At 43.8% G+C, this 23,723-nt stretch overlaps 1 protein-coding gene and 1 long non-coding RNA gene across 6 annotated transcripts in view; one reads left to right on the forward strand and one right to left on the reverse strand.

Moving 5' to 3' along the window:
• Positions 1-1,788: 1,788 nt before the first annotated feature.
• NIT2 (nitrilase family member 2) lies at positions 1,789-23,634 on the reverse strand. Of its 5 annotated transcripts, none has more exons than XM_021068475.2 (10): positions 23,588-23,634; positions 18,422-18,540; positions 16,754-16,874; positions 14,812-14,900; positions 9,731-9,824; positions 9,154-9,228; positions 8,010-8,088; positions 5,896-5,983; positions 3,005-3,060; positions 1,789-2,657 (listed from the first exon to the last, which is right to left on the reverse strand). In XM_021068475.2, exons 1-9 carry the CDS (start codon positions 23,613-23,615, stop codon positions 3,031-3,033), a joined length of 723 nt encoding a protein of 240 aa, XP_020924134.1. In that variant the 5' UTR covers positions 23,616-23,634; the 3' UTR covers positions 1,789-2,657; positions 3,005-3,030.
• Positions 23,238-23,723, forward strand: part of LOC146397769 (uncharacterized) — a 119,093-nt gene continuing 118,607 nt past the window's right edge. The window contains exon 1 of the long non-coding RNA XR_014824959.1: positions 23,238-23,560. This is a non-coding gene — a long non-coding RNA (uncharacterized LOC146397769). The remainder of the gene's footprint in view (positions 23,561-23,723) is intronic.

The raw sequence follows: 23,723 nt of genomic DNA on the forward strand, positions 1-23,723 counted from the left end.
TCTAATGAAGAGTGCCAGAAAAGATAAATATGTTTGGTAAACATAAAACACTTTTACTGACTTTAAAATCTCTTTAAAAGATTGCTAGCTGTTTAAAACAAAAATAGCAATGTGTTTTGGGGTTTATACATATGTTGAAGTACAATATATGACAAAAAAGGAGTGAAATGAAATACAATGCTGTAAGATTCTTAACATATCAAGTGTTATATTACTTGAAGATAGACTGACATGTTAAGGATGCATACTACACACCCTAAGGAATAATTAAAATAACACCTCAAGGAATTATAGTTTATAATCCAATAAAAGAGAGAAAGTGAATCAAATAAAGCTATTCAATTAATCTGAGAGAAAGAAGAAAAGGAAAAGGGGAACAAAGAGCAAATGAGATAAATACAAAAATTTTAAATGGTAGATTTTTTTTTTTTTTGCCACATTGATGGCATGCATAAGTTCCCAGGGCCAGGGATTGAACTCAAGCCACTGCAAGGACAATGCCAAGTCCTTAACTGATACACCACCAAGGAAATCAAAAAATGGCAGATTTAAATGCAACCATATCGATAATTACATTACACATTAATGATCTAAAAACTTCAGTTAAAAGGCATAGACTATCAAACTGGATAAAAATGCATGATCCAGCTGTACCTAAAAGAAATCCACATTAAATATGAAGACATGAATAGGTTAAAATTAGAAGAATTGATGGGGAGATTCTTGGTGGTCTAGTGGTTAAGGATTCAGTGTTGTCACTACCATGACTCAGGTTCGATCCCTGACCTAGGAACTAACTTCCACATGCTACCAGTGTGGCCAAATAAACAAGCAAATAAATGTTTTTGAAAAAATAAGTGATGGTGGGAGTTCCTGCTGTGGTGCAGTGGGATCAGCAGCGTCTCTGTAGCACCAGGATGCAGGCTTGATCCCAGGCCCAGCAGAGTGGGTTAAAAGATCTGCCGTTGCCACAGCTACAGCACAGGTTACAACTATGGCTTGGATCTGATCCCTGGCCCAGGAACTCCACATGCCATGGGGCAGCCAAAAAAAGGAGAAAAAACACAGAACTGATGGAGAAGATATATCATGATAATGCTAATCAAAAGAAAGTTGGACTAGGAGTTCTCTTGTGTCTCGGTGGTAGTGTTACTATTGTGGCTTTGGTTTATGGTTGCGGTGCAGGCTCGATTCCTAGCCCAGGAACTTCCATATGCCATGAGCATGGCAAAAAAAAAAAAAAAAAAAAAAAAAAAAAAAGAGTTGGACTGGCATTATTAATACCAGACAAAATCCCTTGAGGGCAAAAATGATAGAGATAAAGTGTTATTTCATAATAAAAAAGGGCTGACTGATCATGATGATATAATAGCCTTAAGTATGTACCTAGTAAGAGAATTTCAACATATCTGAAGCAAAAAAATGATAGAACTGTAATGAGAAACAGACAAATCCACAATTACACTCAGTTATACTGTTGATAACTGATAGAAATTAGACAAAAAATATTTATAGATATAGAATATGTAAAAACAGTATCACCAATGTGACTTACTTGACATTTACAGAACGCTCCACCTATAACAGCAGCTGAATACATATTCTTTTAAACTGCACATGGAATATTTACTAAGCATATTCTGGGCCATAAAGCAAATCTCATAAATAAATTTAAAAGGATTCAAATTATACAAGGTATGTTACCTGGCCACAATGGAATCAACTTTTTCTCAGACAGCTAATGGTTATTTATCAACCCACCACTTGCTATAAAATACATAACCAAAGTCTCAATGGAATTATTTATTTTTAATTGTGTAAAGACATTCTAAACACCACTGGGCTAAAAACTTGGCTGTGACAAACTAAAAGCGCTACTAGGAAAAAAGCAAAAAGAAAGACATTCAAACATTCTCCCCATCTTTTGCAGAGATTCACACTTAAGTTGCCTTGACCAAATCATGCCACTACCATTCTCCCATAGGCTCACTGTTGAAACACTGTTTTTCAGGAGGTGAGGGGGGTTAGCAGGTGTTATTTTAGCTCCTTCCTGAATTTGAGGAGCCCAAAGGCTGCTAGGAAGAGTGGGGCTGCCAAATCCTCTAGCAAACACCAGGGATCCATCACCTTGCCTTTCACAGCTACTCACAAACCAAACACATACCTTTAAGGGAATGCTCACAGACCAAGTTTTCTACATAATGGATTCCAACTCTAGGATAAGGGTTCATGACATAAATATTATTTGTATAAGGTGAAATCAACCACCATGATACCATCTGATACTTCTACTAACTGCTTTGAGGCAACTTAAGTATGGAAGGTTTACAACCATCCCCTCCTCCTGCTCTTCAATGCCAGCCTGAGTCCTTAACTATTTAATATGATGTGGAGAATGTCAGCATCAGCTGATGCTCCATCATCTCTAGGGAGCTTCCCCTTTCCAAGAAGAGAAAAGACTGAAATTTGATAAGAAAAAAAAATCTACATTAAAGAAATCACCATGGAATTGGTTACGGTGCACAAACGTACTTCCCATTTCATGACACACTGGAAACATAAACATTAGGGCTTTTTCACCTCCACTGCATAGAGGTCTGATCGCTTCTGGCTAAAAATAGGGATTTGCTGGCGTATTTCAGCCAACTTCTTCAGGTCTGCAAAAACAGGAAAATGCACCATTAGTAAGATGTAATTCTTACTAAACAAGAATTTCTTCCCCAAACTGTATAAAAAAAAAAACCCAGCGCCTCAGCAAGTAACTTACTTACAGGCCTTGTCTAGAGGCACAGACAACCTGGCACTGACCCTGGAGTCATTTCAAAATAAAGCAAGAAAACTCAGGTTGATTCATAGCCCCAGGGCTTGGCCAGAGAACCAAGGGTAAATGAGGTGAGTGGGACATAAAGGAGCCCCTCCAGGTGATAGGATCTCACAGCTATGGAATCTGGCCTCAGAGCAATGGGGACACCAGAGACCTAAACTAGGCCAGAGCAAATCTTACCGATGTCTGCATACACGATCTTTTCTTCAGTACCGGCTTTGGCGAGGACCTCCCCCCTGAAAAAGATTCAGGGTAGAATGAGTGGATTCTGATGTTGCTGATATTCAAGATCTGTTTTTCCTCTCCATCTCACTGGTCAGAAAGGAATCTGAGGTTTAAAACAAGAAGGTAGGGGCATAAATTCCTGTTCTACCATATAAGTAGCTATGTGGCCTTAAAGCAAGTCATCTAGAATCTCCATTTCCTAATCTATAGAGTGAGAAATAAGAGCTCTGTGAGGACTTAGAAAACTATGGAGTATATTTTTTAAATTGCAAACTGCTAGGAAATGGTAGTTATTCCAAGATGTGATGGAAGAAATTTTCACATATTGAGGTATGGGGAAGTCATTCTGGCTTATCCATCATTTAACTTAAACTTTATGTTCACTAGAACAGCCTATCTTAAAAAGCAAAAAAAAAAAAAAGGAATGGAGTTCCCATTGTGGCACAGCATGAGGTTGTGGGTTCAAACCCTGGCCTCGCTCAGTGGGTTAAGGATCTGGCACTGCTGTGAGCTATTGTGTAGGTCGCAGACACACCTCAGATCTGGCGTTGCTGTGGCTCTGGTGTAGGCCTGTGGCTACAGCTCCAATTGGACCCCTAGCCTTGGAACCTCCATATGCCACAAATGCGGCCCTAAAAAGACCAAAAAAACAAAAGAACAGCCTGTCTTGTGGCCTATGAAATATACTCTGTACATCTGCTTTAAGCCTTAAAGCAAAGAATGTACTGTCCAGAGATAAACAGCGTGTTTTGGTTTTGAGGGTGGAGGTTTGGCCACACCCACAGCGTGCAGATGTAGAAGTTCCTGGGCAACAGATCGAACCTACACTACAGCAGCGACCCAAGCCACTGCAGTGACAACACCAGATCCTTGACCCATTGTGCCACAAAGTCCAAGAATATCTGTTTTGAAGATAGAGCTAAATGTCTCCCTTCCAGGGACATCAATGCCAGCACTCCTAATTGCTGTGTATGTGCTGATCTTTTTTTTCTGAAATTTTGAAGGAATGTACCCATCATGTTTGATGTTCTTTGTAGGGACAAGATATAAAACTATCCTGCAAATCATGCTTCTTTGGAACAGTTCTCAGAGCTATCTGAGAGGCTATCTCCTAGGCTACAGTCCTCAGTTTGGCTTGAATAAAACTCTTCTCTATTCCTATTATAGATTATTTATTATTTCCACCGACAGATGTAAACATCTGGGAATAGAGCCACCCATAACCAAGAGGAAGCTCCTCCCTGTTCCCTCCTGAGTATACTGGGGGGGCAGTCTGACTTTGCTTCTTCATGCCTCCCAAGGCTGCTACCCTCTCCCCACCAGGATGGTGAGGCTGTCTGCCTGGATCTCTGGGCTCATGCCTGTGGCCCCTGGATTCCTATGTTAATGGCTTTAGGGTTTTGAGGGAAAGGTTTCAACCTATGGGGCCTTGGTGGAAGTGACAGAACCATACCCTGGCAGGCACCCCACACCTGGAAACAGGAACACACCATAAATCTGAGGAAAGGCTGATTTAGAAAACTTTCCAGTGCTGAGTCTCTTCGCCCAAAACAGGGCTTCAAAAACTATCTGTGAAATGAAATTCCTCCAGTGCACAAAACAAGTAATCTGATAGAACAATCTAACATAACTGGTTCCATTTACCAGATGGCCAGATTATTTTGGCACAGTGAGCTACAAACACCATCATTAACACCATTCAACTGAATCATTTTCTAGTCTATTTCTTCTCCCACTTGTCCTGGCATTCAAAGACCACTATGTTAACCCCAGGTACCTATCCCAACACTGATGTAGGCCAAAGGGCCCCCAGGCCCAAACGGGGGGTATTCTGACAAGGAAGAAATTACGGTAAATCTTATACAACTACTTTGTGTCAGGAGCCAGCTTGATCAGTAACAAGAGTTCAGCAGAACTAGCCAGGAGGCAGAGCTGCTCAAAAGGTCAGGAAACCCATCATGAGCATCTGAGCAGAAGAACTTGCATCAAGTTTAAGAAAATTTTCAAACCAATTCAGTCCTTCCAGTCTTCCAAAACCCCCCAAATCCTAATGTGGCAGAGGTTCACTGAGAATCTCTCACTGGTCATACCTTACTTTTTCTTTTTTTTTTTTTTGGCTGTGCCCACAGCATATAGAAATTCCTGGGCCAGGGGCTGAACCTGAACCTGCACCACAGCAGTGACAACACCAGATCCAATTCTACCACCTATGAACTGGGCTAAATAAAGATACATCTCTGAAAGGTCAAATTGGGATAATGTGTGAAAGTAGGAGTAAAGTGTACAAATGCTGGTAAGATACATCTGCTAACATAGGACTGTATACGTATCTGAGCAGACGTCCATGCTGGTTTCACTGAATAATAAAATGTCTTACCCTCTCACAGAGGACAAATTCACAGTTCCCCATAATTCAACCCATCCTCCATCTCCTCTAATCATTATCCAGGAAGCAAAATCCTTACCCTGCAACTCACTCCTGCCCTAGGACTAGTGACCCAGGCTAAACTTTAACCAAAAGCCAAGAGTTTGGGAGCCTCCTTTACGAAAACAACCACCTGTTACTGCTGCCTTGTTTCCATGTTTGGCTGACGATGAAAGCCACTTAGACATTGAGAAAAAGGCTGACCAAGCACTCAGTCAGGAGAGCAAGACCACTTCTCTCTCACGTGGTTTTCAAGTGGAAGCTTCTCTCAGAGAGCCAGCAACCTGGCAGGCATGTGGAGTTTTGGGGGTGGAGGAAAGGCAAGGCCAGGCAGGAATCAGACAACCCACCTGCCCAAGTGCCACCTCTCTTGAGCTCCTAGTGAGCCTGTTCCCACCTAGCCAACTCACCAAGGACTCACAATGGTGCTGTGTCCCCAGGCAACATAGGAGGCTTTGTCATCCCGGGCCGGAGATGCTGTGGCCACGTACACCTGATTATCAACAGCCCTGTAGTCAATAGACAGAAAAGTGGTAATAAGTCATATAATATAGGTCTGCAACTTTTTTTTTAACCCTAAGTGTACAGACCTTTTTTCAAAAACTAAGACAGGACAGGCTGCCTCAGATGTGTAAGGAAACATCCAAAGCCATGGAACCCTCTCTTCAAAAAAGATCTTACTACATAAGTCAGTTCTTAACTGGGGCCATTTTGCCCAGCAGGGGCCATTTGTCAGTGTCTGGAGACATTTTTGACTGTCACGACTAGGGGATTGCTCTTGGCATCTAGTGGACAGAGGCCAGGGATGCTGCTAAATATCCTGCAAGGCCCAGGACAGTCCCCACAACAAAGAATTATCTAGTCCAAAATGTCTATACTGCCACAGTTAAGAGAGCCTGACCTGAACCATCCTGTAACGTAAAAGCAGAGCTTCTCTGGTTAATGCAGTCAAGGTGCAAGGACTGGCCGCGCTGGGACAATGCACCTTGCAGGGCTGCAGAGCACTTCCAGGCCCATGGTGGCAGTCCCACCATCTCAAATTAGGCAGGAATTTCAGATGGTACCCCAAGCCACCTGACCCAGGAGCTCTCTGGGCTTTAGAAATAGATCACGCCAGATCATCCCAGTCTCTCCCAAGCTTTCCGTACTTTCAACAAGGCAGCATTTATTATATTTATGGTGTTATACAGACATAGGTATATATATAAAATACCTATATCAATATAGGTATAATACATACCTTCCCTTTCACCACGCAAGCTGCCGAACACTTCTACATCCCCTTCCAATAAAAATTACCATCATCTCTAAAAGTGAGCAGAGTGGCTACCTCTGGGAGGAGGGAAGGGGAGTAGACTGGGAAGGAACAGAAGGGATCATTCCAAGGGCCTGGCAATGTTCTAGATGCTGATCTTTGGTTTGTTTTTTGTTTTTTGGGTTTTTTTTTTTTTGTCTTTTTGCCTTTTCTAGGGCCGCACCCACGGCATATGGAGGTTCCCAGGCTAGGGGTCTAACCTGAGCTGTAGCCGCCGGCCTATGCCACAGCCACAGCAATGCCAGATCCTTAACCCACTGAGCAAGGCCAGGGATCGAACCCGCAACCTCATGGTTCCTAGTCAGATTCGTTAACCACTGCACCACGAAGGGAACTCCTAGATGCTGATCTTTGTTGCAGGTGAACACTATGTAAAAATTCACTGATGTACAGTAAACTGTACTTCAATAAAAATCTAAAAAATGAGAAAAAAACTGTACACTTTTCTGTAAGTATATAATGCCTCAGTTTTAAAACTTCTAATGTTTTAAACATCATCTCTAATCAGTATTTCATGGTTTGCAGAGCACTTCATGGAGTTACACTCTTTTTCCCTTCCATGTTACACCCGCTGCTGTTACCTGCCCTTCACACTCTCAGGGGACTAAGGAAACAGCAACTGTGACAGGCATAATGTGCCTGTGCAGTGCTCAGGACCTACAGGTTAGAAGCACAGTAACTTATGAGGAGTTTCTTGGCAGAGCACCTAGACTAGCAGGATGTTGAGGAGGATGCATAGGTTAAACACACAATCTGGGTCAGCGGAGCACACAAATCTCTCCCCAGGGCTGTCAGACTAAAAGGTCACCCCTGCCTTTTCCTTGGCTTCTGGAGCTCTGGACACATACATTCCGTGGCTCTCCAATTCTCTGTAAAAGTTGCCAGCAACTGTAACACAGAAACCAATCCATATCTGATCATGGAAAAATGAAATCACTGTCTATTTGCTGCAGTGAATGCTCTTGGAAATGTAAAAATCAAGAGTCCCCCAAATCCATGAGACTGGCGCTATGGATTCTGAGGATAATGTGCCTTATAGCAGAAGCCCTCCATTTGCACTAAAAGATGAAAAGATTCATCTTTTTGCTGCAGGTAGATACTGGGCATCCTGAGTCAGAGCAGCAATCCATGTGGGGAAGGTTGGAGCTTCCACCAAACCGGAAATGTTTGCACAAAGAAACAATGAGATGCTTGAAACTATGCTTGGGATGCTTTCTTACCGGCCTCGCTGAAGCAGCTCCCAATGGGCTGGTCCAGTGGTCAAATTAAAAGCTCCAGGATATACTAACAGCTGGCAGCCTTGAGGAGAGAAAGGCCAAAGAAAAGCCAGTGAGGTGAACACCCAACCAATTAGCCCCTTCCTCTGTTCCTTACCCAGTGGGAACCAAACTCAAACTTCCTCAAGTCTAAAGGTGTCAGGGCCATTAAGCCTGGCTCTAGATCCCTCTAGACACATACACAAAACATACACACCCAAGAAGAGAAGTACTGACAATCAAAACCACAACACTTTTGCTTTAACAAAGTGGAGAACCATCATTCCAATTCTTTAGCACCATATGGTCAGCTCCAAAGGCCAAGGTCCATGTTTTGAATGCCTGTCAACTGAAATGAGGGGCAGGCTAGGTGCTCTACTGCTTATTGCTAAGACTCAACTGAGACTGCAGACCCAGAGCCCTTGTGCCTCCACCTTTTGCTGAGAAAAAGGTGGAGGCACAAGGTGGAGTCATACCATTTGCACCCACTTCTCTTCAAGTGACAGACGAATGGGAATCAGGATATCTTCAGCAGTCCAGTATGGATGCTACTGTTTCTTGAATACCATACGAGGAGCTTTAAAACTCCCTACTCCTATGAGAAAACCACGCTGCTCTAGAGATTAAATAATTTACCCAAAGGACTGTGCCAATTAAGGGGAAAAGCTGGAACCAGAATCCAGATCTCCTGATCTGGCTCGGTGCTTCTCCAGGATGGTAGGATACCTCCTGAACCGATACGTCACTAACTACATTTCTGCTGTACCCAATATCTAGGACTAGTGCGTGGTGAAAGCCAAGAGTTCAGAGACCATTTCCACTGGGCCCTTAGTGCCTCTTTCCAAACACAGTAGCAGGGAGGGCCCAAAGGGTAGAGCTGGTGTTTAGTTTAGAAGCAGGACCCCTGCCATAGCTCGGTGGTGCAGTAAATGACAACCTCCAAAGAACACACTGTCCATAGGCAGCAGAAGTCTGAGAAATCAGATGGGGATGGAGAGGGTAGGACTTACCTTTCAGGTTTTCTGATCAAAGGTTCCCTCTTCCCACAAAGACCAGCCCAAATCAAACCCCCAAGCACCCCTGCAACACAACCACAGCACTGCCTCACCTCTCTGTGCATAGATTTGTGCCAGCTCTGCAAAGCGGATGTCGTAGCAGATGCCCAGGCCCACCCTGCAGTAAGCTGTTTTCCAAAGAGAAAATGTACAAACAAAAAGTTAACCTCCTGCAGCATGGTGCAGCAGGGGAAAGCCTCCATGATCTAATGATCACAACACACTGTTGGGAATACAGTAATGCAGGGCCCAAGGGTGGAGAAAATTTATAAGCTTATTCCTGCTTGGACTTCACCTCATGAAGACATCATTTACAACAGCAGAGATGAGAAATTCATTCTAACTGAATGTTTCTAAGTAGGAGGTGTTCAGTCACGGCCTAACAGGTATAGGCCAGAAGCTGTCCTATTAACAAAAGGCTGTGACAAAGCAGAAAAGCAAAATCAGGTCCAGCCCTTAGCTCCCATTCGGCCCACCCTTTCTAGGTCTGACCGTTCTCCACCCTTCTCACTGTGGGTCTTACACTAGGGTTTTGTAAAGAAGTTGGGAAGGGATGTAAGAGAAAAACAAAGGACACCTGATCCTCTTCTACGAGGACTGCTAAAAGAGGTGAACTTATCTGGTACGTACGAGTATCAAATGTGGAGAAACTATCACCAGGACTCAGTGTTTTAGATTCTTGAAATGTGATTTTCCCAGGAACATCAATGTCAAACAGATGGAGCTGCATCACAAATAATGGGTTTGGTTACCTCTTTTCTGGCATGGTTCACGGCAGCAGTAACAGATATCTCTCCATAGCCTGCTATGGGGATTGTTCTACGGTCAACTGTATAAACAGCACCCCCAACCTGCCCACAACCCACCCTGCAAGCTGACTGACATCCTATCAAAATGATTTCTAACACAGGAAACTGGAAAAATGATGCTGTGGGTTTTATGACCCTTCTTTTTTTGGTGGTGTGCAAATCGATGGCTAGGTTTCTTATGAGGAGCAATTATGTGTTGATTTTTAACCAACGTAAATGCTAAATGAAGACTTCTCAGACGTAGAATCAAACTGGTACAAACTCCTCTTCCAGGAGAGGTGGAAAGTGGGTGAGCAATCACGAATAGGTAAAATTTTGCAAACCAGCAATATATGAAAAAAGGAACCTATCACTTTGAAACTGGATTTATTCATGGTAAACAAAAGTCATTTAACATTAGAAAATCAATCAATATAATTTACCGCATTAATAAAATAGAGTCATTGTCATCTGAAGAAGTGAATAATGAGCATTTGGGAAACGTCTAATATCCATTTCTCATAAAGAGAAAAACTCTTCTAGGAAGGGAACCCCCTTAATCTGACACAGAGTGAAAAAAAATCGTATTTAATAGTGGAGTATTAAAACCCTTCTATTGAGCTCAAGAAGAAGGTAAGGACACCTCCTATTCAACAGTGTAACAGAGATTCTAGGAAAGCAACAAGGAAAGGAACAAAAAGTGTAAGAATTAGAAAGAAAAAATTAAAAGCCGTTATTCTCAGATGGTATAATTGTGTTCCTAAGAAACGTCAACAGTAGTCTACAGATGAATTATTAGAATTAATGAGTTTACTAAGCAAGTGTGCTACATTCAAGGTTCATATTTTAAAAACTAGTTATATTTCTATATACCAGCAAGAAACAGAAAATGAAAGGGCATCAAAAAAAACACCAATTAGGAGTTCCCGTCATGGCACAGCGGAAAACAAATCCTACCAGGAACCATGAGGTATAGGGTTCAAACGCTGGCATCGCTCAGTGGGTTAAGGATCTGGCATTGCTATGAGCTGTGATATAGGTTGCAGACATGGCTCGGATCTGTCATTGCTGTGGCTCTGGCGTAGGCTGGAAGCTACAGCTCCAATTAGATCCCTAGCCTGGGAACCTCCATATGCTGCGGCTTCAGCCCTAAAAAGCAAAAAAAAAAAAAAAAAAAAAATAGGAATAAATCTAGCAAATGATATATACCATATTCACGGACTGGAAAACTTAATTCTGAAAATATGTACTCTGAAGATTTAATAGCTCAATGCCAAGTCCTCTTCCAGTAATAGCAGAGTGGCTCCTATGCAGACCAGCTTTCTTACAGATTAACTAGAAACTGTGGACAAAATAAAAAATACAATGATTTAAAAGTACCTGAGGAGTTCCCAAGGTGGCACAGTGGGTTAAGAATCCAGATGCAGCAGCTCGGGTTGCTGCAGAGGTGTGAGTTCAAGCCCCAAGCCAGTGTAGTAGGTTAAGGATCCAGCATTGCTGCAGCTGTGGTATGGGTCACAGCTGCAGCTCGGATTCAATTCCTGGCCCAGGAACTTCTATGTGCCGTGGGTGTGGACATAAAATTTTAAAAAGTTTTTTTTTTTTTTTTTTTTTTTTTTTTAGGGCTGCATCTATGGCATATGGAAATTCCCAGGCTGGGGTTGAATCGGAGCTCTAGCCGCCCCAGCCTACCTACGCCACAGACACAACACCAGATCCAAGCGGCGTCTGTGACCTACACCACAGCTCACAGCAATGCCAGGTCCTTAATCCACTGAGCAAGACCAGGGATCAAACCTGCATCCTCATGGATACTAGTCAGGTTTGTTTCTGCTGAGCCACAACAACGGGAACTCCAAGAATAAAAATTTTTAATAATAAAAGTACTTGAGAATAATCAAAATCAGGCAAAAACTGAAGAGAGGTCAACACTTAAAAGAAGGGAACAGAACTGGGTGATTCTCCCACTTGTTTACAGCTTTTACTTGGAAGCAAGGCCCCCACTCTTGCAAGGGGAAGTGGTGACAACTACTCACAACATACTGGCTAAGGAACCAGAGGACAGAGTCTCACAGAAGCTCGACAGTAGGGGCAAATCCTAAAAAGAACAAAGTCAAAGAAGAGCCCTAAATTTTACATATAAAATCTGTCCAAAACTCTGGCTAACCAATGAGGCAGACTCCAAGAAGCCCAGCTAAAGCAAAACAACTTTATAATAAAACAGAGCAGCTGAAGTTGCTGCCCTTGTCACAAAGGAAAAAAAGAGTTTGGAGTTTAAGTATGCCCAAGTTAACTACTTGCTAAAACAAAAAAATAAAACACTTTTCTCAGGAATGTAATAGAAGCTAGAATCAACAACATATAATCTAACAAACAATCCAAAATTACTAGACACACAAAGATGTAACCCAAATTTTAAAGAAAAAGCGGCAATGGAGCAGAACCTATACCAAGACCCAGATGTGATAATAATCAAAGACTTTAAAGCAGCTATTGAGGAGTTCCCGTAGTGGCGCAGTGGTTAATGAATCCGACTAGGAATCGACTAGGAGGTTGCGGGTTCAATCCCTGGCCTTGCTCAGTGGGTTAATGATCCCGCGTTGCCAGGAACTGTGGTGTAGGTTGCAGACGCAACTCGAATCCTGCGTTGCCGTGGCTCTGGCATAGGCCAGCGGCTACAGCTCCAATTAGACCCCTAGCCTGGGAACCTCCATATGCCTCGGGAGCAGCCCTAGAAAAGGCAAAAAGACAAAAAAAATAAAAATAAAATAAAATAAAGCAGCTATTGAAACTAAGATCAAGGGTGTAAAGAAAAATATGTTCTTAATGAATACAGAAATAGGAACTATCAGTAGAAAATAAGCACTATAAAAAAGAACAAAATGGGAGTTCCCGTCGTGGCGCAGTGGTTAACGAATCCGACTAGGAACCATGAGGTTGCGGGTTCGGTCCCTGCCCTTGCTCAGTGGGTTAACGATCCGGCGTTGCTGTGAGCTGTGGTGTAGGTTGCAGACGTGGCTCGGATCCCTCGTTGCTGTGGCTCTGGTATAGGCCGGTGGCTACAGCTCCGACTGGACCCCTAGCCTGGGAACCTCCATATGCCGCGGGAGTGGCCCAAGAAATAGCAAAAAAAAAAAAGAACAAAATGAAAATTTTAGGAGAAAAGCTAATTATCTGGAATTTTTTAAAATTTCACTGGATCAGCTCACAGGAGAGTAGATATTAGAGACTCAGTGAACCTGAAGACAGAGCAATAGAAAATGTCCAATCTGGGAGTTCCTGACGTAGTGCAGTGGTAACAAACCCGACTAGTACCCATGAGGATGCGGCTCAATCCCTGGTCTTGCTCAGTGGGTTGAGGATCCGGCGTTGCCATGAGCTGTGGTGTAGGTTGCAGACGCGGCTCGGATCCCATGTTGCTGTGGCTCTGGTGTAGGCTGGAAGCTATGGCTCCGATTCAACCCCTTGCCTGGGAACCTCCATATGCCACGAGAGTGGCCCAAGAAATGGCAAAAAAAAAAAAAAAAAAAAAACTAAAACCAGAGCCTTGGCAACCTGGTTTGCTGAACAGTATTAAAATGAGAGTCCCATAAGAAGAGAATGGAATAGAAAAATATTTAACAAAATAATGCCCTCAAATACAGTGAAAGGCTTAAATTTACAGATGCAAGAAACACAAAGCAAATACAAAGAAAATCATATCCAGGAATATAAGCGTCAAAATACTGAGAACTACAGATTACAAAAAGATCTTGAAGGCAGGCAGAGAAAAAACACAAATTCCAAGTATATTTTCCTTTAAAACACACATGACTATTTAAACTAAAATTAAGGTTTTGGAGTTCCCGTTGTGGCTCAGTGGTAACAAAACCCACCTGGCATCCATGAGGATGAGTTTGATCCCTGGCCTTGCTCAGCTGGGTTAAGGATGTGGCGTTGCCATGAGCTGTGGTGTAGTTTGCAGATGCAGCTTGATCCTGTGTTGCTGTGGCTGTGGCGTAGGCTGACAGCTGCAGCTGAGATTTAACCCCTAGCCTGGGAACTTCCACATGCCACAGGCACGGCCCTAAAAAGAAAAAGAAATTAGTGTCATGTGGGATTTATAACATATATAGATGCAGTATGCACTACAACTACAGAATAAAGAACGGACCTACACAATTGCAAAGTTCCTAAATTTCACATGAAGAAGTATAATATAAACTCTAAGTAGACTATGACAAGGTATGTGTGATACTATAATTCCTAGGGCAAGAAGTTAAAACAAAAAAAGCAGCAAATAATGAAGCCAAAAGAATGAAGAAAAGAGAAAGGAAAAAAAATAATCAAATGTCTATATGCTTAAAGCCAACCATATCAATATTTATATTAAATACAGAGTAACCACTCCAGTTAAAAGGCAGAGATTGTCAGACTGAATAAAAAAAGCAAAACGCACTACATGTTGTCTGCAAAAGGATCATTTTAAATATAAAGACACACAGAGACTGAAAATCAAAATTAGAAAAAGATATACCATACAAACAGTAAGTATAAGAAGCTGAGAGTGACTGTATTAATATGGGAGATAAACTTCAAGACAAAGAGTACTACAAGAAAAAAGAGAAAGAAAAGGATTGATTTACCAAGAAAACTTAGCAATCCTAAATGTATCTGTATGTACCACTACTGCAAACTGTCAACTCTCCTGAAAATGATCACTATATGTTCAATATCATCCTAATCAAAATTCCTGCGGGTTTTTCCTTGGCTAAAATTGACAGGCTGAGTCTACAGTTTATATCAAAATGCCAACACCCTAGAATAGCCAGCCATCTGTGCCAATTAGTCAAAGGCACGACGTGTGTATAATATGATGAGAGGTACTAGGGACTTCAAACAAGTTCTCAGGAGGCAATGAGGCTTGCCCCATTCTCTACTTACCTTTCTGTACTTTGCCAGTAAAGTTCCATCAGGCCCAAATACAGCACAAGTGTTATATAATTTTCCGGCATCCTCTTCAGGAATGGAACCTTTCATTGAGAGGAGAAACACACAGCACAGAAGACATTATGAATAAAGCATTCTTCTATGATAATGGAACAGAGGCTTAATAAAGTTTACTATCTTCGGCTCAAATATAAATTTTGCTATCTTCTAAGAGTTATTTAATCATGGTTTTTTTTCTTCTTGTGTACAAGTTTCAGTGATAAACTTCATAGTGTAGATAAAATATAATTAGGTTAGATACCAAAGACAGGTTTGAAAAATAACCAGAATATGTCTGAATTCAGCTTCGATCTTAAGCAACACTTAATCTGGAGCATTGACACAACATGGGGAATTCACAGTTGCTCAGCTTAAATTCACCAGGTCCTGCAACATCTGTATCCAAAAAGGCCTTGAGGTGGGAGTGTAAGCCACAGTCTTTCTATCACTGAATATGATTCCTGCAGTTCTATCTCTTCGTGCTTCATCTTCTCCACCTCTTATCCATTTCTAATTAGCATCTCATAATGTAGAAATAATTGTTTGACATATGCATTTTTTGGGGGGGGGGCTGCACATGTGGCACATGGAAGTACCCAGACTAGGGGTGGAATCAGAGCTGCAACTGCCAGCAACGCCAGATCCTTAACCCACTGAGCAAGGCCAGGGATCGAACCTGCATCTTCATGGATATCAGTCACGTTTGTTACCAATGAGCCACAACAGGATCTCCATATTTTTAAAAAGAGTTTTTCTGTAGTGATTTTCTAATTTAAACAAAACTACATAAATAAAGCTACTTTTTAAAAATCGAAGTACAGTTGATGTACAGGATTAAAACACAGTAAATTAGTATTTTTATAGACAGTATTCCATTTAAAGTTATTACAAAATAATGGCTCAATTTCTCTGTGCTGTATAATCTATCCTTGTTGCTTATTTCATACACAGTAGGTTACATCTCTTAGTCCCATACCCTATCTTAGCCCTTCCCTCTTCTCTCTCCTCACTGCTAACCACTGCTTTGTTCTCTTTTTGAGTCTGCTTCTGCTGTTACACATGCATTTGCTTTCTTTTTTTAGCTTCCACATGTAAGTGACAATATAGAATATTTGTCTTTTTCTCTGACCTATTTCACCATATATAATACTCTAAGCTACTTTTGAAGTATGTTGCCTTTTTTTTTTTTTTCTGTCTTTTGTCTTTTTTTGTTGTTGTTGTTGTTATTGTCGCTATTTCTTGGGCCGCTCCCGCGGCATATGGAGGTTCCCAGGCTAGGGGTTGAATCGGAGCTGTAGCCACCGGCCTACGCCAGAGCCACAGCAACGCGGGATCCGAGCCGCATCTGCAACCTACACCACAGCTCACGGCAACGCTGGATCCTTAACCCACTAAGCAAGGGCAGGGACCGAACCCGCAACCTCATGGTTCCTAGTCGGATTCGTTAACCACTGCGCCACGACAGGAACTCCGCCTTTTTATGAAAAAAAAAAAAAATTCTTAACACCATATGAATGAAAGACATTCATTTATGGTCTTTCTGTCCACATTTCGACCTGCTCCTGTACTCCCCCTTCTTCTCTAGAGAAAATCATCAGTTGGTGTTTATCCTTCTACAACATTTACTATCTCTTACATACATAACTACATATAAAAACACATAATCTCCTTTCATGTGCAGCATTAATTGGTAGGGGAGTATCTGTCATTTCATATTAAACTTGCTCTTTTTCTAGTAACAGTATAATTTGAAGATCTTGCCGTATTACTATACATAGATCTACCTCATTCTTTTCAGTGGCTAATTTGTATTCCATGGTTTAAATGTTCTCAACAACAAAAGTTATTCAGATGTTTCTAATGTTTAGGCCATGACATCTTGAGGGTAAGAAGTTACCTCCAATGACATATACGCCGCACTCCTTTGCTACTTCAGACAGCTTCTGCGTGGAGTCACCAGGAATTTTCTCTGCATATTCCGGAAAATATTTCGTGCCATATGGAGAATTAAAGCATTCCTAGAATAATGTTGGCAGAGAAAAGAGGGAAAAAAACACCAAAACACCCAACTCATTTTAAAGTTCTGCCATACAAAGACATAGCTTCTCAAAGGGGTAAAACACAGCTGATAAAGAAAACAATGACCCCTCAGGGTTAAAGAGCCTGTGCCCACAGGCATGACTCAGCCACTGGATCGGATGGGGCTGGAGAAGACAAGTTGGCGTGCATGCCCAGATCCTGGTCATCTTGGCAGAAGATGGGGCCGGCCCCTCCCTCAAGTTCACAGGAAAACTATGAGGTCCCAGCCTTGGGCACTCGGGCTCCACTACCACTGGGCTTACTCACAGGATTCTGGCTATGAGGATGAATCCATAGTCTCAAAATTATATTATTAACTACGTAAAGCAATAAAGCCTATGTTTTTTTTAAATACAGAAGCTTTGAAAGCCACAGAGGTTAAGATGCTTCTTCATGTATAAAATGAGCTATTTCCAAGCTCCCTTCCAGCACCACATTCTGTTGATCCTACAAATCCCTCATTCCCCAGAATATGTCTGTCCTCAACAGCTCTGTGGTAAGTGAAAAGCAGAACTACTAGATTTCAACTCTAGTTCATTCGATTTCCTGTGCACCAGGCACTGTGCTAGGAAACTCAGGCCAATCATCAGCCTGTATATATAAGACTCGTGTGAGGTAGAGGGAAAGCATGCAGAATCCAAGTGCTTTCACTCCTGCCCTTTTAGTCTCTGACTCCCAGAAACTTAAACCAAGAGACCATGATCAGGATAAAGGTACAGAGGAGTCCATGGCTGGAGCAACATTAAGGTCTCAAGCTCCCTTGTTAAAGATTCCTACTCACTGGCCACACCTGGATGGGCTGGAGCCTAAACTACAAGGCAGCCCTGAAAATTCTCCAGGGTTTGCAAAGGGCTGCCTTCTCTGTGTAGTGGGGGAGGGGGTGGTCTGGAATATTCCACCACTGACCCCAGCAGAAGATGCCAGCTGGTGCATGTCCCGATATGTGCAAGACCTTCTCTGGGGCTGACCCCGTACCTGCCGACAAACAAATGTTTGTCAATCTTCGGCTGGTTCTGTTCTGAAAGAAATCACCTAGGAAAGAGATGTAGAGTTCTACAGGCTATCACATCTCGGCAGATACCACAGGTTTCCTAAGAATCTCTAACAATTTTCAGTTTTCAATAACTTTCAATAATTTGTTTAAATGTTGGAGGCCTAACACTAAAAATCAATCTCTTCTGATCTTATAAAGACTTAAATTACACAAGGAAAGAACGTAAGTGAGGCACTGAGTATTTTAGTTTTAGGTTACGTCCCTCAGCCCACTAGGCTTCTGAACCCAGTAGACAATCCTGAAGTCAAAAGCCTGTAACCATGTTGTATGCCCTATCACAAGGACCCTTGCTAGAAGCATCTTCCAGACAAACATGGAACAATCCTGGGGCCCCAAGGACCTTGTTGGGACACAGGAGGACAACCAGAGCGAGCAGACACTATTCTGCTAGGACAACAGTTCCCAGAAAGGGGAGGCTGCTTCCATACTTACTGGCAGCGAAATTATTTTGGCTCCTTGCTTTGCTGCCTCCTGGATAAAGCCACAAGCCCGAGTGAGGTTATCTGATTTGACAGAAGAAACGTGAAGCTGGATCAGTGCCAAGCGGAAAGCTGAGGATGAAAATAAAACAGCTGTCAGGTAGACCAGCATTTCTCAACAGAGGGCAATTTTGCCCCTCAGGACATCTGGCAATGTCTGGAGACACCGTTGATGGTCATGACTGGTGGGGTGCTACTGATCTTGGGGGGCCAAGGAGTGCAGCTCCTTAAGGCAGGATCTTAGTTCCCTGAGAATCAAACCGAAGCCATGGCAGTGAGGGTGCCAAATTGTAACTGACAGGCCACAAGGGCCAGCAGGCCGGATACAAAGACACACGGGGAGGCTCAGAAAGCAAGCTGCACACTTTGGGGTGGCTTAAATTGCTTACATGGGGGCAGTTTCCCGGGTTCCCTCTAGCTAATCATCTTGCTTCATTGTGCTTCATGCCAATATTTGGACTGAGTGAGAGCCCTCCCCACCATGCATTGGCTTCTTTTAGCCAAGATGGATTCCAGCACGAAGGTCTCCGGGGGTTGGCAGGACACTTTATGGGCTAGTGCCCCTCCTGTTTTGACCCCTTGAACCGTTTTGGGCATGTGTGGTCAGGGAGGTCCCTTAGACTCAGGAATGAAACATCTTGAGGTCAAGATTATCTTTTTACTCAAGCAGAGCTCAACTCCTCAGTAGTGCTGCCTTTACTTTGAAGTTTCAACAGGAGACAAGCTCCAGCTACTGAGCCTGGGGTCCAGTTAACTCCTGTCTCACTCCTGGCATCTAGTGGGTAGACAAGTGTCAAGGACGCTGCCAAACATGCCCTGATGCTCACAACCAAGGGACAGGACAATTGCTCACAACCAAGACTTATCCAGGCCAACATGCAGTAACACTGAGGTTGAGAAAACATGAGCTAGAGGAACATCCATGGGCAAAACCCACTCCAGGCACAAGAATCTGAAGTGGAAGCAAGCAGGGCCAGCTTTTTCCTTTCAGTGGCAATGTGGCTTCATGAAAGAACACTGGCTGAATATACAACTATCCCTCATTATGTGATCTTGAGCCTCCAGTCCACACCCAATCCAGGCGCCAAGCACATCCCAGCACAGAAGGAGAAATCCCTTCGGAAGCTTCTTACCCACTCTGAGTCGGGGCAGCAGGCATGGGAAGCGGAGATGCCAGTCTTTCTCAACTTCCCCACCACAGTGTGGGACACAGTGCACCGGCCCAGCTGCTGGCGGAGGGGGAGCCTAGCAGCCGGTGAGCTGCACATGTGCCCAGTTCACAGGGAGGGTGCCTGGGCTCCCGGGAGGGTCCACACTCACCTCATCAACAGTCCCGGGCCCAAAAGAGCACATTAAGTAGCAAGTGAAAAACACTGTGAGAGGTTGAGAGAGACACTGGAAGGAAAAGCTAACAGTGCTTTTTCCTGCCATGTGAACAAGGGGCTCCAAGTTTTCTTGGAACACTGGGTCCCTGAAATTACGTAGCCAGCCCTGCCAACAAGTTCTGCTGTCAGCCTTGGGGCAAGAAGGTCAGTGGCTCCTCCAGGTTTATTCCTTCCTTGAGGCAGGAGGCATACCCTAGGTTTGCTGCTCCTATATTCTTTGTACTCTTTTAGTTCTCACAGTAATCACCTTTTACTGGCTAATTTCTTTTTTTTTTTTTTGGTCTTTTTTTAGGGCCGCACTCGAGGCATATGGAGTTCCCAGGCTAGGGTCGAATTGGAGCTGCAGCTGCCTGACTACACCACAGCCCCGTCCGTATCCATGAGGACATGGGTTTGATCCCTGGCCTCACTCAGTGGGGCCTGTGAGCTGTGATGTAGGCCAAGCCACGTGGATCCGAGCCACGTCTGCGAACTATACCAAAGCTCATGGCAACGCCAGATCCTTAACCCACTGAGTGAGGACAGGAATCGAACCTGCATCCTCATGGATACTAGTCAGATTCGTTTCCACTGAGCTCGATGGTAATTATTATTCTTTATGTAAGTGTTTTCCTGCTCAAGTGGCTGGTGTGGTTGCTGAGTCCTGCCTGACTGATACAGTTTTTACTAATGGTCTGAAAGAAGGCTACATTAAAGGATCTAAACCATGTCGTAACCCACAAAGCTCTGCAAAACTTCAGCAACTATCAGTAACAGCCTGCCCTCACTTCCCTACCCACCTCTGCTGTGGAATCTGAAATCCCACCATTAGTGAACACTCTCTCTGGGTGGCTCCTGTAACAGTAAAAAGTCTTCAGAGAGGAAACACCGATGGACCCTGGCTTTTGATGAAAGCCTGTTTGGCTCAGGGTTAACCCTAAAAGTAGGAAAATTCAGATGTTCCATTCCTTGGTTTCCCCTAAATATAGTGAGAAGAACTAAGTTTAACTCTGATTTCAGCTTGTTCAATAGTTTCAAAGTCTGAGTGAAAACAAAAGCTAGGCCTACGCTGGGGCAACAAGATAGCCTGAGCTGTCACCAGAACACCACTAAAGGTCTCCAGTGTAACTCAGAAGCTGGGCTTAGTCTCTGCTTCTGAGGGACAGTAAGAACAAGTCCACCTGGCTTTGTTGATGGATTCCCCTCTCCCACATCCCACCCAGAAGGCAGCTGTCCTGAACCAAGCTGCCTGACACCGTGAAAAACATCCACTCCACAGAGGCTGAGGCAGCGCAATTCCACCATTGGGGAGTTCCTTGATCCCGAGGACAAGATACTAGACACTTCATCTCCTCTGTACAATGAAAATACTTTTCATTTTCACGTCCCTGGCTGCCCTAATATTCATTGTAATCTAACAATCAAGGACACCAAGGGGGGGAAAAATACCTTTTTTTAAATTACCTAACTTTTTAGTGTAGTATTTTTAAAATTTTCATCGGAATTTTTTTTTTTCTTTTTTTTTATGGCTGCACCTGCAGCATATGGAAGTTCCTGGGCTACGGGTTGAATCAGAGTTGCAGCTGCCGGCCTAGGCCACAGCAACGCAGGATCCAAGCATCTGAGACCTACGCTGCAATCTGCAACAATGCTAGATCTTTACCCATTGAAAGAGGCCAGGGATCGAACCCACATCCTCACAGACACTAGGTCAGGGGTTCTTAACCCACTGAGCCACAACTGAAACTCCTAGCAGAGTACGGTTGACTTATGATATTGTATTAGTTTCAGGTGTACAGCAAAGTGAAACAGTTTCATACATAAATATATCCATTCTCTTTTCCCACATAGGTTACTACAAACCATTGACATTTTCCTGTCCTATACAGTAGATTCTCGTTAATTCTCTATTTTATACAGTAGTGTGTATGTTATTCCCACCCTCCCAATTCTTCCTCCCCTCTAATAGCTTCACCTATGATAACCATAAGATTGGTTTTGAAATCAGAATAAAATATCTTTTTTTCTTTTGTCTTTTGTCCTTTTAGGGCCACACCCCTGGCATATGGAGGTTCCCAGGCTAGGGGTCCAAACAGAACTGTTGCTGCCAGCCTATGCCACAGCCACAGCAACATCAGATCCGAGACAGGTCTGCGACCTACACCACAGCTCACGGCAAAGCCGGATCCTTAACCCACTGAGCAAGGCCAGGGATTGAATCCGCAACCTCGTGGTTCCTAGTCGGATTCGTTTCCACTGCATCACGATAGGAACTCCAGGATAAAATATCTTAAGTAAACAAAAGAGAAACAGCATAAGGGATGTGCAGATCTTTTACACATATAAGCATCTGTGAGGTACTGCTAACAGTATTTTATAGATGAAGAAACAAGAGGCCTGCAGAGGGAAAGGAGCACAAAGCCAGTTAACAAAGTTAAATGGCACAGCCACAACCAAGCCAAAATCTAGACTGAAGGGGCACATTGTTTGTTTTGGGGTGGGTGAGGTGAGGTCATGTAACTTGAAAACACTCCTCAAGGAAGTCAAATCAACATTACCATCAACCCCACCAAGCTCTCAAGTCCATCAGCCTCTTCTGAAAGATACAGTCACACTCAGGAGGTATGTAAAAGGACTTCTATACCCAGATCCTGAACGTCCATTCCACCAACTTGTGCTGTACTCCAGAGGTTGAAATGAAATACAGCACTTTCACAAATCTTACGGTCTTCAGGGAGCTTCACTAAACCTTGGTATGAACGATTTATGTTTATTTTACAGGACAGGAAACTGAGGTCCAGAGAGGTTAAATGACTTGACATGGGCTGAGCCAAGACTGTAATAATCCAGGTCTTCAGACTTTGAGCCCAGAGCACTCCACTGCCTCATGTGAAAGAATCCTGCAAAGACCCGGGTACGAAGCTAGAAACTCACACCCCTGGGGCTGATCCAGAATAGGGATGTGTAATACCTAACCTGAAAGCTCAAGGTCCAGATGCAACCTGCCCAGTTTTTTGTTCAGAAGAAAAGGGCAATCATCGGTGGGTTTGAGGGGGTGCACACGGGAGCAAATTAAGCAGTCCTCTTACCACACAAGCCCAAATCAAAGAAAACAGGTGCTTCATTTACACGTGACAAGGCTCAAACCACAAATAACTAGAATGGATGCTTTGTGCAAAACCCAAGTTCAAAAATCAATCTAAGCCATAGCAAAAGTCTCCAGGACTCTCACAAGTCAGACTCTCACACTTTAAGTACCATAATTACCGAAAGCTTTTCAGAAAGAACACTGTCTTGGCGGTGAGGGGGAGGCGGCGAGCAACTGGGAAGACTACAGGGAAGGTGCGTAATTTGCATTTTTAATGAGCACCCGCCCGCGCCTTCCCGCCCAAGTGATTCTGGAGTAGTTGGGCACAGAACTCATCTGGAGTCGCAGTCTTACGTGTCACAGGAGCACAGTGGGGAGCAAAGTGAGGGCCTATCAGGGGCAGAGACCCGGAGCTCCCGCGGTCCCGTCTGGAAGCCCGGAAGCCCGGCCACCGCACCGCGCTGCGCTCCAAGGCCTCCTCCCCATGACGCCGCCGCGCACCACTCTCGCCGCTCGGGTCCCCAGCCCCGCGGACACAGGAGCAGGGAAGGCCATGAGTGCAGCGGAGATACGGGGCGGAGACGAGTGGCCAAGCCGGCAAGGTCCTCCCCTGGCGCCATACCCGAAGCCTCCCCTCCAGGTGAGTTCAGGCCGCCGCGCAACTTACTAGCCATTGCTTTGTCGAGAAGCACCATGGCCTCCTAGGGCTGAACTGAGGTCACTGGGCCGACGGCGGCGCCGCGAAGGGCGGGGCAAAGCCGCGCGTCTGGGGCGGGGCCGCGGCGCCTAGGCCCCGCCCCTAC

Source organism: Sus scrofa, chromosome 13 (genome assembly GCF_054392235.1).
Source record: "Sus scrofa isolate SSC_HxYL_T2T_F1_AM1 chromosome 13, Sscrofa_HxYL_maternal_Yorkshire_Landrace_v2.0, whole genome shotgun sequence".
NCBI lineage: Eukaryota > Metazoa > Chordata > Mammalia > Artiodactyla > Suidae > Sus > Sus scrofa.

What these genes read in the sequence shown, in the direction of transcription:
- NIT2 (XM_021068473.2), bottom strand. Translation starts at nt 23,615, where the DNA reads ATGGTGCTTCTCGACAAAGCAATGGCTAGTAAGTTGCGCGGCGGCCTG. An exon ending in CCAAAATAATTTCGCTGCCA is followed by an intron (nt 16,875 to 18,421) that starts GTAAGTATGGAA and finishes ACATTATTCTAG; the next exon opens with GAATGCTTTAATTCTCCATA. An exon ending in GATCGTGTATGCAGACATCG is followed by an intron (nt 2,658 to 3,004) that starts GTAAGATTTGCT and finishes CTGTTTTTGCAG; the next exon opens with ACCTGAAGAAGTTGGCTGAA.